General features: G+C 44.3%; 1 protein-coding gene across 1 annotated transcript in view; it reads left to right on the top strand.

Annotated features, from left to right (window-relative positions):
- The first annotated feature begins 855 nt into the window (after positions 1-855).
- Positions 856-18,080, top strand: part of RIMKLA (ribosomal modification protein rimK like family member A) — a 28,636-nt gene continuing 11,411 nt past the window's right edge. Inside the window, exons 1-2 of the mRNA XM_060082772.1 lie at positions 856-1,018; positions 16,470-16,700. Of these exons, the coding sequence (XP_059938755.1) occupies positions 856-1,018; positions 16,470-16,700 (394 nt within the window). The remainder of the gene's footprint in view (positions 1,019-16,469; positions 16,701-18,080) is intronic.

Below are 18,080 nucleotides of genomic sequence, written 5' to 3' on the forward strand. Positions count from 1 at the left end.
GGGGGAAGACCAGCTGGTGGTCCTTCTAACTAAAAGGAGTCCATTTTCTTCACATTGAGGTTGTGCAGGCCCAGAACCGCTGCATCCTGGGAGGGGGTGTCCAGTGAAAGAAAACCTGAGACCCTGAGAAACGCACCTTCAAATTATCTGAACCCTCAATCCCCACCCCAGCTCCAGGCCAGGATTTGGGCAGAGCATTCCAAGGCCAGGGTCCACCTGGAGGCCTAGCTGTGTGACCTTCACCAGGCACCGGAGTCTCCTTTGGGACGTCCCCGAGGCCGTGCCCCAGGCTCTGTAGGGGTCCGCCGATGCTCCCAGCCCCTGGGTGCTCGGGACGGCCTTTGGGAAGCATCCCGCTGCCCGCTGCGGACCACTATTCCGTCAGCCCGGACACCCTCTCGGCTTCACTGGGTCGCCGCCCTAGCCCCTCCCGCTCCGGCCGCCCCACCGCGGCCGGCAGCGCCACGCCCAGCGAGGTCCAGCGCGGGGTAGAGGATGCCCTCCCTCAGCCTCCCCGCCGCCCTCCTCGCTCGGGGCTGCCCGGGGCCGCTAGCCCCAAGCGGGTCCCTTCTCCCGGCCGCTGCAAGCTTGGGCCCCTCCGCGGCCGCCTCTGCAGCTGGCCCCGCGGCCGGCCCGTGCCCGGCGCCGCGCGCTGATTGGCTGGCCGAGATCGGCGGCGGCGCTGAGTGGCCGGGCAGATTCGCTGGGTCAGGGCTGCAGAGGCGCCTGGCGCACCGGCGGGAGCTGAGTGGCGGCGCGCGCTCGCCCGGGACGCTGGCCGCCCGCCAGCCGGAGCAAGCGGCCCGGGGCGCCGAGGGGGCCCGCGACCCGCCGGGTGCCGCCGCCCTGGCCGCCATGTGCTCCCAGCTCTGGTTCCTGACGGACCGGCGCATCCGCGAGGACTACCCTCAGGTGCAGATCTTGCGCGCCCTCCGGCAGCGCTGCTCCGAGCAGGACGTGCGCTTCCGGGCGGTGCTCATGGACCAGATCGCCGTCACCATCGTCGGCGGCAACCTTGGTGAGCTAGGTGGGCCCGGGAGGGCGGGGAGGCGCTCCGGGGTCTCCGAGAGCCAGCGGGTGGGCGCGCGCACCGGGCCCCCCCAGGCCAAATCTCCTAACGGGCCTCCAAACCTGCCGCTCTCCCCTGAGAGACCTCTTTGGGTTAGAGAAAGCCCCTAACCTTGAGACCTTCTTTGACCACCAGCATCTGCCCTGAGGCCAAGATTTGAGAACAGGATTTAATTCACTTAGGAGACTTAGTTTGGAAGGACCTGAAATTCACCTGAAGCTTCCTGGAGGTCCGAAGAAAATCAAGCTAACCCCAAATTAGCCAATTGTGCTCTCACTGATAACGCTGTCAGTTTAGATTTATAGAAGCCCACACTAAATTTACAAAATTGCCATTAGGATGAATGTTTTTAAAAGTTTTCCAAGAGTGTCTAAGCATCGTTAATGCACTACATAGAATATTATTCCCAAGCTACGAACCTGCAGATGGGGAGAAATCTGAGAAAGATTGGAGTCACCTCTTGAGTGTAAAGTGGGAAAGACCTTTGATGGATTTTCTTTAAACTCATCCTCCTCCCTGAAAGTACTGAATTCCGATTCCAGAAAAGCCAAGATTTCAGGTACAGACCATTCTGGCCTCCCCGATTTCTCCACTGCTGTGTCCAAGAGATTTTTTGGGGTAAGACATGGTTATCATCTGTGACCATGACCTCAAGAGGTTACGTATGTTTTTAGATATTCTTAACTATCCTAATACAGACGGTCTCTGACTTAGGAATCCTGGCTTAGGAACCTCCCCCTGGCCTGCAGTTTTGAGTCTTTCCAGCCTCCAGTCTGGAGGTATCCAGTCACTTCAGGGGGGTCCAGGACTCAAGGGGCTTTGGGCCCAGTGAGAGTGCTCCTTGGAATACCATTCATATTATTTCAATCACGCCTAGTTAAATTAACTCATAATTTGTTACTTTTCTTTGGCAGGGGAAAGGGGTTCCAAATTCTGAACAGGCTATTTAGGAATGAGATTTTGAATGTGACCTGTTTCTAAGTAGAACATATCTGTCCCGGATGTTTCATCCATAAATTTATCTAAACCCTTCATAAGTAATACCAGATTGTATAGTCTGTTGGAAGAACATATCTGTCCCGGATGTTTCATCCATAAATTTATCTAAACCCTTCATAAGTAATACCAGATTGTATAGTCTGTTGGAGAAATATACTACAGACATCAGGTATCATACATTTAGTCTAAAACAATGGCTGTCAGCCATAAAGGGCACCATCTCTCTAGTCTTGATTTGTTAAAACTCTCAGTTAGTTAATATAAAACTAATTCTTGGACAGGGAATCAGTAGAATTGGATTCTTATTACAACTTTGCTGCTAATGAGTATCTTGGCTTTGCCTTGGCCAAGTCACTTTATGTCTTTGAATCTCAGGTTTCTCATTTATAAAACTAAGGGTTAGGGTTCCTCCAGCTCTAAAATTCTGCATCAGTACCATACATAAATGGAATAATCTGTTATATTTTACTGATCTAAATCTAGTATATACATCTTTCCACACCAAGAGTTTGCTCTTTATTTGTTTTACAGCCTATAAAGATGCCTTTTTTGAGATACACGCACATCATTCCACATCATGTTCCTTTTTGTAGACCCATCATGCATTCTGTGAAGGAGAAGGGAAATGCTCTTTGTTTTGTATCTAAAACCCCATGTTAAAGAATCAGTCATAGGAAAAGAGAAAATTAAATTCTAATGCTGCAGGAAACATTTCACCCCTTTCGTTTAGTGTCTTAAAATTTTTCTGGAATTCATGTGTGAATGTATCTCAATCTATTCAGAAACGAGGAGTTACTTCTTTTTAAACTTACCTAGTTGATGGAGAAACTGAAGACAGGGATTTTTTGAAGCAGTTTTCATTTTTTTGCTAATTCAGAGATTGCCCTACACAAATCACAACACATAAAACAAACCTATTAGATCACTGTTTCTGCTGTCCAAAGCAGTCAAAAGATTTATTTGGTGCGTGGGGGGATTAATTAAACACAAGGAAGTGAATTCCATGAGAAGACTGAGCTCGTTTGCTTTGTTCAGGGCTGTAACAGTGTCTAAATAGTGCCTCACACCTTAATAGGCACTGAAGAAATATTTTTGAATGAATAAAGATATGCAGTCTACTTCCCAGTTTCTTCTAGAGTCAACTGTAGAAAACTGTTGGTAATTTGCTGAACCAAATTATTCCTCCGAAATAAACTCTAGAACTTACTAGCTTCAAAACACAGAAAGAGTTACAATGACATCGATGCTATTTCCCATTTGAGAATTATTGTGAGAGCTGGGAAGGAGTTTGGGATCACCCATTCTGACCCCTTCATTTTACAAATGAAAAACCTGGTGCTCAAAAAAAACGAAGTGACTTGCTCAGTGCCATCCAGCTAATTGGCAGCAAACTGACATTTAAAAACCTGGTCTCCCAATTCCCAGCCAGTGATAATGGAATAAGTATGCCTTAGGACATCAGATGTGGAACTGAACTAAATTATATTAAATTGAGGCTAGACAGTGATGTTGCAAAGTAATGTGATAGTTTAGGAAGTTAAGGTACCACCTTTACTCAGGCTCCTTTCTGTTCTTTCTTGAGATTCGTGTGGGAGTAGATGAAGGGGTCAGTTTGGGACAGGTATGGGCAGTGACTCTACCAGTTTCTAAAATTCATTGCCAATCTTCCCTCGGTGGAGGCTAGTGGGAACTCAAATACAGAGATGAGACTTTCAGGTTATATCTGAAATAGGATTCAGACAAGAGGTTAAAAGTTTGGGATTTAAAGGTTGCAGTTATTTTAAACTAGATAATACAAGTAAGCTGAAGAAGCTGTGCACATGTAAGGTTTTATGGTTATTCTTCTTAACCCAGTGGTCTGCCCTACCCAGCATAGATTTGAGTGGGGGAGACTACTGGGAAGAGTGAATGACCTTCAGGTGACTGAAGCAATCCTGTAGAAAACACTTTCCCTTCACCTTCCTGCTGGATGTAGCATTATGAGAATCCTTTCCATTGCCATTTCCTTCTTAGAAACCACAAGTTCTTCATTCATTCAACACATATTTGTTAATTTTTCTCAATCCTGAGGATAGGGTGGTGGTGAATGGGGCACCAAAATGCACATAGTCATATTCAAAGCAAAATTCGTGGAGTGTTTATCGTGTGCCAGGCATAGGTCTCGGTTCTTTTTACACATTAATCTGATAAACATCAGTCAGGGTGTCTGGGCACATAGTGCTGGCTGGCAGTTGGGACCAACACTCAGTAATTCTGGGCTCAGCCCTTTTTGTTTCCTCTCTTCCACTCCACCCTATGCTTCAGCCTATACTGACCTCCCTGCCCCTTGCACTGAAATTGCCTCTGCCTGAGATGCCTGTCTGGTCCAGCTCCCTCCCCCATGGGGAACTTTTATTCACCCTGCATATCCAGCTCGGCACTCTTCTCTCTATCCAGTCTGTCTTGACTCCTTACCCAGCCCCCAGGAATCTCTCTCTTCCATCTGCTGCCGAATAACACTGTGCAGACCTTCTAAGATAGCATTCATCATGTTTTATTGTAATTTATCTATTTACAAAGTTTATCTCCTCTCACCCCCTAAATGACTGGGTATTCCTCAAATACATGCTCTGGAACAGGTATATAGTAGGCCTTCAGTTGATGTTTGTTGGATGACTGAGTGAAGTGCCTTAAAGGCTAATTCAGGTATGTGAGATGTACTGTAATTAGCTGCTGTGTCGGGGAGATCATGACTGGACGCATAACTGTTTTTGTGACAAGCACATTTACTTTTCTGAGGGCAGAGTCACTGGTGCAAATCAAGTTTTTTGACCACCCAAAGGTCTTTACAATTAACTGTCTCAAGAAAAAAGTATAGTCCCAAACTCAGGGACAGATACCAAGACAGAAGAAATGAATCTGCCCTGGAAAGGAGGATGTGTTACAGTCTGGCTTCTAGGAGCAGGATGATTCGGCATTCTTCCCTTACTTTCAGAGCTAAAACCTTGGTGGCCATATGGCAGTTTCTAGGTCAGGTTCTTTACGTTAAGGTGTTCTGGGCTACTTTCACTTGGTTCTTTGTAGTGACCAGGTGAGTAATATTTAAAAGGTTTGGGTAGGGGGAAATCCTAAGTAAACTTGAAAGAGGAAATGGTCTTATCGCAGCCTTCCAAAAGACAACAGGGGCCTCACAGAGAAAGGATGGATTCCCATTACTGTGCAAGAAGACACTAGCAGAAGAGGGTACCATGCTCACCTTTGTGCACAAAGCTTGATTTTTAACCTCAGTCCCTGCTAAAGGCCTGTGCCTGACACCCTGTCATCCAAAGAAACCACCATCCAGCACTAGTGGAAAGGTCAGTAGGTGGTAGCACCGACCATGTAATGTTTCCCAACTGATGTGAGTGCTGAATGGATACACTTTACCCCATGGGTCCACATTTATAACTGTGGGCTGACCTCAAGGGCTGAGGATGGGTTGAAGTGTTGATGTTTCTAACAGCTGTTTTTAGGGACAGCTCATGAACTGTGTTGGAAAACGTTCTAGAACCAATAGATTGAGATCCTTAGTGGATCTCAAAGCCCTGCTTTGTAGGTTTCTGAACCACCTGTTGTTGCTTCCATACACCTCCACCAAATTTGTTATGCTTGCCTGGTGGAAGGGACACAGCCATCATCAGAGAGGTCCACGTCGTCTCCATCCATCCACACCTCCTTGTCATTCCCCTTATTAGCAGAGAGTCCATGGACATCCAGGTACGTCACTGCTAGCCTCACATCACTCCACCCACTCCTCCAGTAGGTAGGTGGGTCACCTTACCCACTTCCTGGAGAGACTTCACCTTATTAGGGCTTTATATTATTTTAATACAAAACTACAACAAGATCTGAAATTCTCAATCTAGTTCTACTTGTTCCTTCACTATTAAAAAGTAATTCAAGGGGCTTCCCTGGTGGCGCAGTGGTTGAGAATCTGCCTGCCAATGCAGGGGACATGGGTTCGAGCCCTGGTCTGGGAAGATCCCACATGCCACGGAGCAACTAGGCCCGGGAGCCACAACTACTGAGCCTGCGCGTCTGGAGCTTGTGCTCCGCAACAAGAGAGGCCGAGATAGTGAGAGGCCCCATGCACCACGATGAAGAGTGGCCCCCACTTGCCACAACTAGAGAAAGCCCTCGCACAGAAACGAAGACCCAACACAGCCAAAAATAAATAAATAAATAAATATATATATATATATATATATATATATATATTTTTTTTTTAAAGAGTAATTCAAGACTCCTGCTATGAGGAAGTGATACATCTAAGTTACTTTGCATTGTGGAATGAACAGGAATAATGGTTCTTCATTCCTGTAACTCTGTTATTAATACTTAAATATCTTTTATGTGTCAGTTAATCTTCACAACAATCCTATTCATTCCTTTACTTCATTCCACAAATATCAATTGGGTGCCCACTCTGTGCCAGGCCAGGCACTGTGCTAGGTGCTGGAGATATAACAGAGAGTAAGAACAGACACAGTCTCCCTCATTATTATGATTTCATTCATTCATTTGCTCAACAATATCTGTTGACTGCTTACTATGTGAGGGGTGTTGATCTAGGCACCAGAACAAAACAGGCAGAAATCCCTGCCTCTGAAGGAGATTACCTTCTAGATGGGGAGATAGAATACAAACAAGATAAAACGCATTAGTATTTGGTGAAAAGAGCTAAGGAGGAAAAAAGGAAGGGAAAAGGAGGAAAAAGTAGCACATTTCTGGGGGCAGAAAAAGGGATTGTAATTTTAGATAGGGTGGCTGGAGTGGTCCTCACCCAGAACATGATGTTTAAGTAAAGACCTGAAGGAGATGAGGATGCAAGCTGTTTGGATATCTGGGAGTAGAGTGGTTCAGGCAAGAGGGAACAACAAGGAAACCAGTGTGGCCAAAGCAGAGAGTTAATGAGCATTAAGAGAGGTGGTCAGAGAGGTGGGGTGGGGGGAGCCAATATATAGGGCCTTGTGGGTCATGGAAGGACATTGTATTTTACTCTGGAATGAGCTGGGAATCTACTGAAGAGTTTTGAACAGAGGGGTGACATGACCTGCCCTGTGTTCACAGGGTCATACTGGCCACAGTGTTGAGAATAGACTGATGACAGCAAGGGCAGAAGCAGAGAGATGGCTTAGGAGTTTCTTGCTGCAGTTCAGGTGACAGATGATGGGTGATGGTTGCTGGACTAGAATGATTTCAGGGGAGGAGGTGAAAAATGACTGGATTTTTGGATATATTTTGAAGACAGAGTTGTCAGAATTTGCCTACTGGATCAGACATTGGACTGATCAAGGAGGACTCCAAAGTTTGTCCTGAGCAGATGCAAGAATAAAGTTTGCCATTTACTCATATGGAAAGCATGTGAGAGGAGTAGGTTTGGTCAGGTGATGAGGATCAGGTCTCAGTCTAAGGTACCCATTAAACATCCAAATGGAAATGGCAAGTAGACAGTTTATCATATCAACTTGGGATTCAGGGGAAAGCCCTGGCCTGAAGATATCAAAAGTAGGAGCGTCTCCATACACCTATCACGGGAGTGACTGTCGACAGAAAACAGGTCCAACGACTGAGCTCTGGGTCACTCCACTGTTTAGTGGTTGGGGAGAGGGGGAGGAACCAGCAAAGAATCCTAAGTAAAAGAAATAAACCCTGGAGAGTGTGGCGTCCTGGAAGCCAAGTGGAGAATGTGTTTAAAGAAGGAAGACATGATGAGACTGTTTCAGCTATTGCTGGTAAATCAAGTTAAGATGAGGACTGAGAACTGACCATTGGATTTAGAATGTGGACTTAGCATTAGTGACTGATAAGAGCAGTTTCAATGAAGTAATGGAAAACAGGGAATATACACACTGTCTTAAGAGTTTTGGTATAAAGGGAAGGTGAAAAATGGGTTGATAACTTGCTACGGACTGAATTGTATTCTCCCAAAATTCATACGTTGAAGCCCTAACCCCCAATGTGATGGTATTTGGAGGTGGGGCCTTTGGAAGTTCATTAGGTTTAGATGAGGTCATGAGGGTGGTACCCTCATGAATGGTATTAGTGCCTTTATAAGAAGAGATGAGAGAATTTGACACCTCTCTCTCCCTCTCTCCCTCTCTCCCTCTCTCCCTCTCTCCCTCTCTCCCTCTCTCCCTCTCTCCCTCTCTCCCTCTCTCCCTCTCTCCCCCTCTCCCCCTCTCCCCCTCTCCCTCTCTCTCTCCCTCTCCCTCCCTCTCCTTGCCATGTGAGGATACAGCAAGAAGGCTGCTGTCTGCAAGCCAGGAACAGAACCCAATAATGCTGGCACCCCAATATCAGACTTCTAGTCTCCATAACTGTGAGAAATGAATGTCTGTTGTTTAAGCCACCAAGCCTATAGTATTTTGTAATAGCAGCCTGAGCTAAGATATTGCTCAAAGATGGATTTGAGAGGATTTCTTAAAGAAGGCAGAAATAACAGAATATTCTATGCCGGTGTGAATGATGCAATAGAGAGAGAGAAATTGGTGATGTAGGAGAGAGAGGTGACTTGCTAGAGCAGTGCCTTACGTGACTGAGAGGGATTGGGATCTAGTGCCTATTTCGAGGAGTTGACCTAAGCCAGGAACAAGGACACTTCAGCCATTTTAATAGAGAAGGTCACCTATTGGCACAGGTGCAGGTGGGTAGATGTGATAGTGGGAAGTTATAGAGAAGTTCTTTTCTGATTGCTTCAGTTTTTCTCCCTGAAATAGGAAGAGTGAGAATAAGGAGGAGGGAGGAAGAAGTGAAAATCTGAAGCAAGAAAAGAAAGTGTGAAATAGTTGTCCGGTGTTGAGGGAGAGTGAATGAACTAGGGAAACAATGCTTAGCAGGCAGCAATAAGGATGCCCTTGAGATCAGTCAGCAGGTTTGTGTATTTTTTCTTCAGACATGCTCCATTGCACAGGAGGGCACATGAAGTAGGCAGAGTTGGATCAATCTAACTGGGGTTGTGGTTTAGCCAAGCAAGAAATGGGTGCAAGGATTTGTGGATATATGTTGTGGTGCTTGACTATGGAAATGAAATAGGGTATGAAGGGGGCAAGGGACAGTGAAAACATGGGGGATCCATGCATGGTAGTTCCAGGTGGTGCCAAAGTGTGGCTGGAGTTGGGGTACTATAGAGTGAGCTGGAAAGATAGGAGACGGTGTTTGGAGATGGGAGTTCTGATCACTGCATAAAGCCTAGAATGTAACTGGTACTGGTGGCTGGGGTGGGATGGTGGACAAGATCCTTGGAGGAAAGGAGGTCAAGAAACAGAGAGGCCTGGGAATTGGAAGAATTCTTCATGGGGATATTGAAATCACCAATATCTGTGACAGCACAGGAGAGTCAGTGAGTCTGGAGCTAAAGCTTCAAGGACAGGGGAGTGACTGGGGTCTTTAGATGACCTGCACAAGTGGGGAGATGTGTGGTGTTGTCAGATGAGAGTCAAGTTGGGTGTTTTAGGAGGAGAGAAGGATGCTGGTCAAGCTGCAATGAGAAGCTAGGAAGGAGCACGTCTCTCCTACCTCTAGGCCCAGTAACCCCAGGTGAGAGGGAGAGAAAATCCTCCACAGCTTGGGAGGGCTGGTGGGGAAGCAGTGTCGCTGGGGAGAGCCAGGGTTCAGTTAGACTCAGAAAAAGAAGGGGAAGGGAACAGTTGCTGAAAAGTTCAAGGATGGGAGATTTGCTGCCCATTGAGTCCCAATGATTGAGTCCCCGAGGGCACTGGGGAGATGGGCAGGAGTGGAAGGTGGGAGTAGAAAAGGCAATGTCAGGGACTTCCCTGGTGGTCCAGTAGTTAAGAATCTGCCTTCCAATGCAGGGGACGTAGGTTCAATCCTTGGTCAGGGAACTAAATCCCACATGCCTCGGGGCAACTAAGCCCGCGCACCGCAATGAAGTGAAGATCCAGCGCAGCCAAAATGTTTAAAAAAAAAAAAGAAAGAAAGAAAGAAAAGGCAATGTCAGAGCCAGGTGGGGTTCAGAGTCCAGGGAAGTGATATGGCCTTGGAGACTGGAATCTTGAGAGCCTGATAGGAAAGGAGAAAAGGGCTTGATGAGATTTGTCTTCGTGGCTGCGAGGAAACATTGTGTTGGTGAGGTGTGGGAGAGAGGAAGGTTTTCAAGTTCTTCCATTTTACAGAAGAGGAAACTGAGACCCAGGGACATTTTTTTGTGTCTTGCCAAGCTATTAAATGATGGCACAGAATTAAATCGAGTCTCTGACTTGGAGGCCAGCACTTTATCTACTTTGCCATAATTGCCTTTCATCTCATGTGTCCTCAACTTCCTGAAAGGCCTTTGCAAATACGTTTGCCCTGGGCTGTCACAGAACTCAGTGCTTATGAGTTGCCATGCCTTTACCATCGACTTGTTTCTGAAGGGTAGACATTATGCATTTATTAGTTTTACACATTTCTTCTGAGCCCAGAAGCTCTACGAGTCAACATCTCCTTTCTGAAACTTTGCTTGATTCTCAGAAATAATCACCTAACTGTTCCCCCCTCCTTCGCTGTCACTGTACCCTGATATATATGCCTGCTAGAGCAGTTCTCATGTTGTGTTAGAACCTCCCCACCCCCTGCCCAAACCAGACTGATAACTCTTCTTAATACCCAGGTGCTCTGCATAGAGCATCAATGACATTAGTTACAGTTGTCTGTTTTCTTTCTTCTTAAATTCCAGGGATATTATTTGTTACACTCACACCTCAACCCCTATGCCCAGCCTTTTAGATGGTGCCTGTCAGAGGCCCTCCCATGTCCCTTTTGCTCTTACCATTTGATGGCATTGTGTCCATCCTCCCCTCTTGCCCTACACTGCTGCCGCCACCGGTCTAACCATCAGCACCTGAATCTCTGCCTGAGGGCTTTCTCTGGCCACAGGAGCTCACTTTGCCCACACATGCATGGCAAGCCGGAAGGACCAGGGAATTAATACCACACCCCTGGATCAGCTCTCAACCAAAGACAGGGTTAGTATATAAATATTATAAATTGCTAGCTTCCTCGCCCCTTGGGTGGGGTAACCAAGGAGTGTGCACTAAACCGTTTCTTATTGTCGCCCGGCAAGATTAAGCCCTGGGTGCCAAGGTGATCACTCACTTCATAACACACCTTTTATTTGCAGCATTGCCTTCTCTACTTCCCCCTCCAGTGTTTCCTGAAATTATCACCGTGATAATAGACCTCTTGCACTTCAGTCCTTATCTCCAGGAGTCCTTCTGGGGAAACCCAAACTGACATGGGCTTGGCTCAAAGTTGGTGCTCAATAAATCTTCACTGAATGAATGCATGAAACAATAAATGTGTGTTGAGTGACTGACTGAATTAAAATTATGTTGATATATTTCTCTGTAAGGAGACGATAAGCTCCTGGTATACAGAGATCACCTGGCTCATCTTTGTATTCCTGCTTCAGAGTATGTCTGATTCATCTCAACAGTTCAATGAAGGTTGAATTGAATTAAATGACCTCAAATTAGCAGTTGGTGGAAAGAGAAGGTGGCCACATAATGACTGTGGGTCTTAATGAGGTAGAGGTGAGATTTCTTTGGGCATTGTAACAAAGACCTTTAAAAGGGGAGGAGTGGCATAACATGGTAAGAATAAAAGTAACTTCCTTATGAGAAAATGCTGTGGGGTAGGGTAGAAAGAGACCAGAGAAAAACTGGAGAGTGATTGAGATGAGCCAGATCATGTTTGGGATGATGCATCTCCCTCCTAACACAGCACAGTAATGTGCAGCACTTAATGGATTATTATCCACTCATTTTATTTATAGTGTTGATTCATTTTTAACAACTCTCAGAGCTTCACTACCAGCCATGGTTACATGATCCTGCTCAAATGTAATGGTCCTAAAAGCTGCTGTAAGTGAGGTCCTTGCTTGCTCTCCTGCTACAGTGTCCTGCTATTTTCTTATTTCTGCCACTTGCTTTGTACATGAAGGGTTTTTTTTTTTTTTTTTTTCCCTAGCGTACAAGAAGCCAGTTTAGTTTTGAAGCTTACTTTTTAGTTGTGAAGGCAGGGATGCATATGTGTGTACATGAGTGAGTGTTGTGTGCCCACTGGTCTGGACCCACTGTGCATCAGTTCTGTGTAAATGCAAAGACTTTGACAGTCAGATCTAGTGCAGGGATGCATATACAAGATGTCTTCTTTTTTTAATTGAAACATAGTTGATTTACAATGTTGTGCTGATTTCTGCTGTACAGCAAAGTCACTCAGTTATACATATATATACATTCTTTTTTTATATTCTTTTCCATTATGGTTTATCCCAGGATACTGAATACAGTTCCCTGTGCTATATAGTAGGACCTTGTTGTTTATTTACTCTAAATGTAATAGTTTGCATCTGCTAACCCCAAACTCCCAGTCCATCCCTCTCCCTCCCTCCCTCCCCCTTGGCAACCACAAGTCTGTTCTCCATGTTTTTGTTTTTTTTTTAACAAGATGTCTTTAATTTAAATGCAATAATACATATGAATGTTCTTGGCAAATTTTCTCAAACACAATAGATGATCAGTAAAAACGTTAGGCAAATTCAGATCTAGATGACTGCACCTTTTATTTTCCATGCTTCTTCCCTGTATTGGTATGAATGATTGAGAATGGGTTTAATTCTTAGAGCTCTACTTTCCAATAATGACTTGTTTATTTCTAAAGCTATTTCTCTGTATTGTTAAGCGCATTTCTTTGCTGTTGTACATATAAATACAAAAGCCTAGTTTTGTAGAATTAATTTAATCCAATATATAGGTTAGAAAAAAAACAGGCTCAGTTCTTTGGAAACGTTACTCATTTTTCTATCTTGTTTTTTTTTTTTTTTTTTTTTTTTTTTTTTTTTTTGTGGTATGCGGGCCTCTCACTGTTGTGGCCTCCCCCGTTGCGGAGCACAGGCTCCGGATGCGCAGGCCCAGCGGCCACGGCTCACGGGCCCAGCCGCTCCGCGGCATATGGGATCCTCCCAGACCGGGGCACGAACCCGTATCCCCTGCATCGGCAGGCGGACTCTCAACCACTGCGCCACCAGGGAGGCCCTCTATCTTGTTTTTAATACATTAAAATATTTCCAAATATAAATAATAGAGTCAAAAACATAATTACCCATAAAAGTATATTATTCTTTTTAGAAGTAATATGGAGAAAATATTGTGGTTTCAAAAAGTTGATTTAGACTAGGTTGGCTGTTGGTCATTATACTAAGTAGTTTGGGGACTGATCTTTTTCACGATCTTATTGACCTGTTTGGGGACATAGTGATCATTTTAGTTTTTTAAAAAAAGTGGTTTGAGGCTAAATAGTAAATCTAAATCCCAGTCTAGCAATCTGGGAGATCCCCAAATATCCCAGAAGTAACTCATCTCCTTTCCCCCGACCTTGCTTCCCAGGTCAAGGTGATGCCTGAGGACACTACGGCACTTAATTGCATGAAATCCCTTGTTGTTGAGGGCACCAGTCCCTCATTGTTCAGGGCTTTCCTTCCATTGCTGGCAGCCAAGCAGAGCCCTGCCCTCCTTGAGGTCCTGCATCAGCACTTCATTCCCTTGGTTTAAGGTCCATAGATTGCAATGGGAACATTAAGGATCCCAGGAAAGATGACACATTAAGCTCCATCCTTTCCCAAGAGGAGATATTAATGGGGAGAGGGAGAGAGATTACTAAGTGGTTAAAGGCTTCAGAATTCACTGACAGGTTTGCCAAGTACCAGCCTTAAACCCAAGCTGTGCTTGGCCGGGGCTCTGTGGAATTGCTGTTCCTGCTAAAAGATGCCACGGTGAGCAGCAGACTCTCGTCTTCTACTTCTAGAAATGGTGATTTAGACAAGGTGCAAACAGCAAAGAAAATGGGCATGAACATGGGACAAGTGACGTTACCCCTTAGCAAAGATGCTGGAGCTGGGTCAATAGGCAGAGAAGTAACTGGTTGTGCATATGTTTTCCCTAAACACATCACGTCCCTCTCTGCACAGAGCTGGACGGCCAGCACAGTCAGAGACCAGACCTGTCTAACTGCTTGGGAGAGCCTTTTCAGCTCCACGTTAACCCATTCCATTCTTCATTTATTAAAGGCTTCAGTTGGAATGAGCCAGGCCCAAAGATTTACCTTTGGAGAAGAGAGCTGAAATCCTGGTAAGACTTCCTAGGTGTACGTGAATCTGCTTATCGAGGCTGAGCTGTCTCTCTCCACTTGTGGTTGGTATTTCCAGAAATGACTGAATTCTTTCTTCCCATTTAGAAGTTTAACTGTTTGTCTGTGGTCTCATGTTGAGATTTAAAACCCAGACGTTTCTGCTGCTTCTCATCTCTCTAGGTCACTTTTCTGTTGCAAAGCCATTTTTTCTCATCAGGTGGTACAAATCTCCATAAAGTGTCCTACCTTGCTCAGTAGAGTGTCTGTGCAGTAATAATGCCAGTGCCTTGCATATCTATAGTGTTTTGTAGTTCTCAAAACATTTTTGCATATATTATCTCATTATGTAATGTTGTCCTGGGCTGTTGCTTTTCCCCTCAGTGTTCTGTATTTTACTTGCCATTTTCACCAACTTGAATACTTTTCTTTCTTCTCCTACCAGTTTTGAGGATATTATTCAGGGTTTGCTCTTCTCCCCCTTTCATATTATTTTCCCCAGGGGCTCTAAGTGGCAAAGGAAAAAGCATGTATAAATGATACTGTTTTTTGATGGCAAAGTAAAGATAACCTGAATGCTCTTTACAAATCATCCCTGAGAATTATATTCCATTTCCTTGGGTTCACACTATCAGCAGAAGTACTAAAAACAATTTAACTTAATGATTGTGCTTACTCTTTTTTTTAAATTGGCAAAACATACTAGAATGAGAGGCAACTGTGCAAGTTAGATCCATGTAGTAGTTTTGGTTTTTCTGTTTGCTTGCTTTTGTTTGGTTTTGCTTAGAGTTTTTATATTGATATTATTCATCCCACAATAGAGGAATAGTAACTTCCTTAGTACCTTTTGTTTTCTTGGAGTTATATGGTTGTACACTTTTATCACTTATGAAAGGAAGGTGCTTTAGGTTAAAGCCTAAAAGATGGTTCTCAAACTGTGTTTAAAATGTTTTCTGTAGAGCATTTTAGAGACTCCTTTAAGGTTCACTAAGGCAGACCAAGTAGTTCCCTGAACTCACTTCTCATTGCCCTATCCAGTCTATTTCCTGTCTCCATCATTCCATCCCCAGATACTGGGTGCACCGGAGATGGCTACGTAACTACTTAGAGTAACGCAAACCATAGGATATCAGGGTTGAAAGAGATCAAGCAGGTTGCTGTGAGCTTATCTAACTTTTGCATCCCTTCTGTGCCATCCTTGGATGACCAATGAGCCTCAGCCCATTCCATCCTAAGGCAGAGGAAAAGTATCCCTTTTGTTGAGCCCAAATCTATCTCCATGTAGCTTCTGTATAATTAAACAAACATTGAGTGCCTATCATGCAGCAGATACTGTTCTAGGGGCTGGGGATACAGAAGTGAACAGTCAGACAAAATAATGCTCTTTTGGATAGCTCCTCAGCTGTACCTCCTGAGGTCATAGAAGACAAGCCAAATAATTCTTCTGCATGGAGCTGCACAGATAATTGAAGACTGCACTCCTGTTCCTCTTAGTCTTCACTACAAGCTAATACTACCAGTTCATCCAGTGTCATACAGGTTTAAGTCCTTTGGCTATATAGACCAATTGTTTTGTGATGCATTCTAGTTTTTCTTAATATTGAATTGATTTTTAGTATATTGATTTTTTTAAAGTTTTTTATTATCAAGGTAATACACAGTTGGAGATATTTTGGAAAATACTGATAAGTATAAATAGAAAATCATCTATAATCCCATTACCCACTGTTAAAATGTTGGTATATTTCCTTCTAGTGTTTTCTAACTTGTATCCTGTTCTTTTTACCTAACATTGACATTTTTACATTCATTATATTCGTAATATTCCAGATGACTTTTAAAGATGAAGTCATAAGAGTAGTAAAGATACCGTAAGTGACCTTTACTGCATTCCTTGTCATTAAGTCTCCAGCCTCCTAAGCCACTACATTTTGAGTAATACTAGTCCTACATGGAAGGAGGGTGCTGGACTGCATTATCTCCTATAGATTCTTCTAACTTGGATTATTCTTGATATGCTGCTCTTTCCCCCCCGACCCCGCCCTGTTCATTCCTTTGTGTTTCCTCAATGTCATGCTCTGCCCATTTGTTTGGAGTATAGGGTGGATGGTAGCTTCTCATTACAACAGGATATCCAAGTGCCATTTTCAAGGCTATCTTCCTGCTAGGTTCAGTCTTGAGGAGTCTGTTGGAACCAGTGCTTCTGGTGGGAATAGATGATGGCCAGCCCAGAGCTCATTTCTTACTTTGATTGCAGGCCTGCAGCTGAACCAGAAGGCACTCACCACTTTCCCAGACGTGGTGCTTGTCCGGGTGCCCACACCCTCAGTGCAGTCGGACAGTGACATCACCGTCCTGCGACACCTGGAGAAGTTGGGCTGCCGCTTAGTCAACCGCCCACAGAGCATTCTAAACTGCATCAACAAATTCTGGACATTCCAGGAGCTGGCTGGACATGGGGTCCCCATGCCGGACACCTTCTCCTATGGTGAGTGTCCTTAAAATAGGATTGAGACTTGTCTTTCCAAATAGCCTGCATCCCTATGTTCTCTTTGCCCAGAAGGCCTCTGGTATCTCTTGTTGGTTTTCAAGGCGAATCTGTTCATCTTAGATGATTCAACATCTTGAGTCTTTATCATAGTCATTCCCTCGTCTGATATGTCTTTGCTTCTTTCTCTCTGGAATTCATTCATTAAATATGTAGCTGGTACACACTGTGTGCCAACTACCACAATAGGCTCTAGACTCTAGCAGTAAGTAAGAGAGTCCTACCCTCAGGGCATTCCCAGTTCATCAGAAGAAATTTCAATGCAGTGCCAGGATAAGAGTTACTGCAAGGTGGTATGGGAATACACAGGAGAGCTCCTAATTTAGTTTAGTAGGTGATGAGGAAAGAAGGCTTCCCAAAAGAGAGAATGTCTAAGCTAGCTGAAGTTATCCAGCTAAAGCAAGAGGGAAGAGGGAAGAGATATGGAAACATATGTATATGTATAACTGATTCACTCTGTTATAAAGCAGAAACTAACACACCATTGTAAAGCAATTATACTCGAATAAAGATTAAAAAAAAGATCATTTAAGGCCAAAAATGTGAAATTAATGGAAAAATAACCCTCACAAAATGACAATCTAGAGATCATGTTTAAGGTCAAAGTAAAGTGATTCCAGTTGAAAAAAGATAATAACAATAAAATAAAAAAATAAAGCAAGGGGGGCAGGGGAGCAGTCTAAGAAGAAAGCAGAATATAGAAACACCTAGAGGCAAGAGAGAGCATGACCGATTGGTGGTATTTTGAGTAGTTTGTGGAACGTCAAGGAGATAGAGTTGAGATATAAGGCTAGAAAGATAAGAAGTCACCATATACAGTACATGAAAGAGATCAGGGGTAATCCTGAGACTTACAGGAAGTTATTGGAGGGCTTTAAGCAAGGAAATGGGCTGATCAGAGTTCAGAATGTCACTTTGGCTACACTGTGGAGAAGGAATTGGACCAGGGGCAAAGTAGAGACAGGATATGTACTGGTAGGCTTTATAAACAATGCAAATGAGCAATGATAGTCTAAACTAAGGTGGTCATAGTAAGAATGAAGATAAGTGAACAGATTCAGGACTTAGGAAGGAGACAGAAATATTAGGACATGATGATTGAGTGGCTATGAGGAGCATGGAGAGGAATCAAGAGTGACTCTGGTTTCTGGTTTGGGCAACCAGATGTGAAAGCGAACACTCACTGAGACTAGAGCTATGGAAGAGGAGAAACAGATTGGTGGGTAGGGCAAGGCATTGTCGGAAGAGGTTATTATAGTTTGGGACACATTCTGTTTGAGGTGTCTGTAGTATATAAAAGTAAAACTATTCAGTAGGCAG

Source organism: Mesoplodon densirostris, chromosome 2 (assembly GCF_025265405.1).
Source record: "Mesoplodon densirostris isolate mMesDen1 chromosome 2, mMesDen1 primary haplotype, whole genome shotgun sequence".
NCBI classification, from domain to species: domain Eukaryota; kingdom Metazoa; phylum Chordata; class Mammalia; order Artiodactyla; family Ziphiidae; genus Mesoplodon; species Mesoplodon densirostris.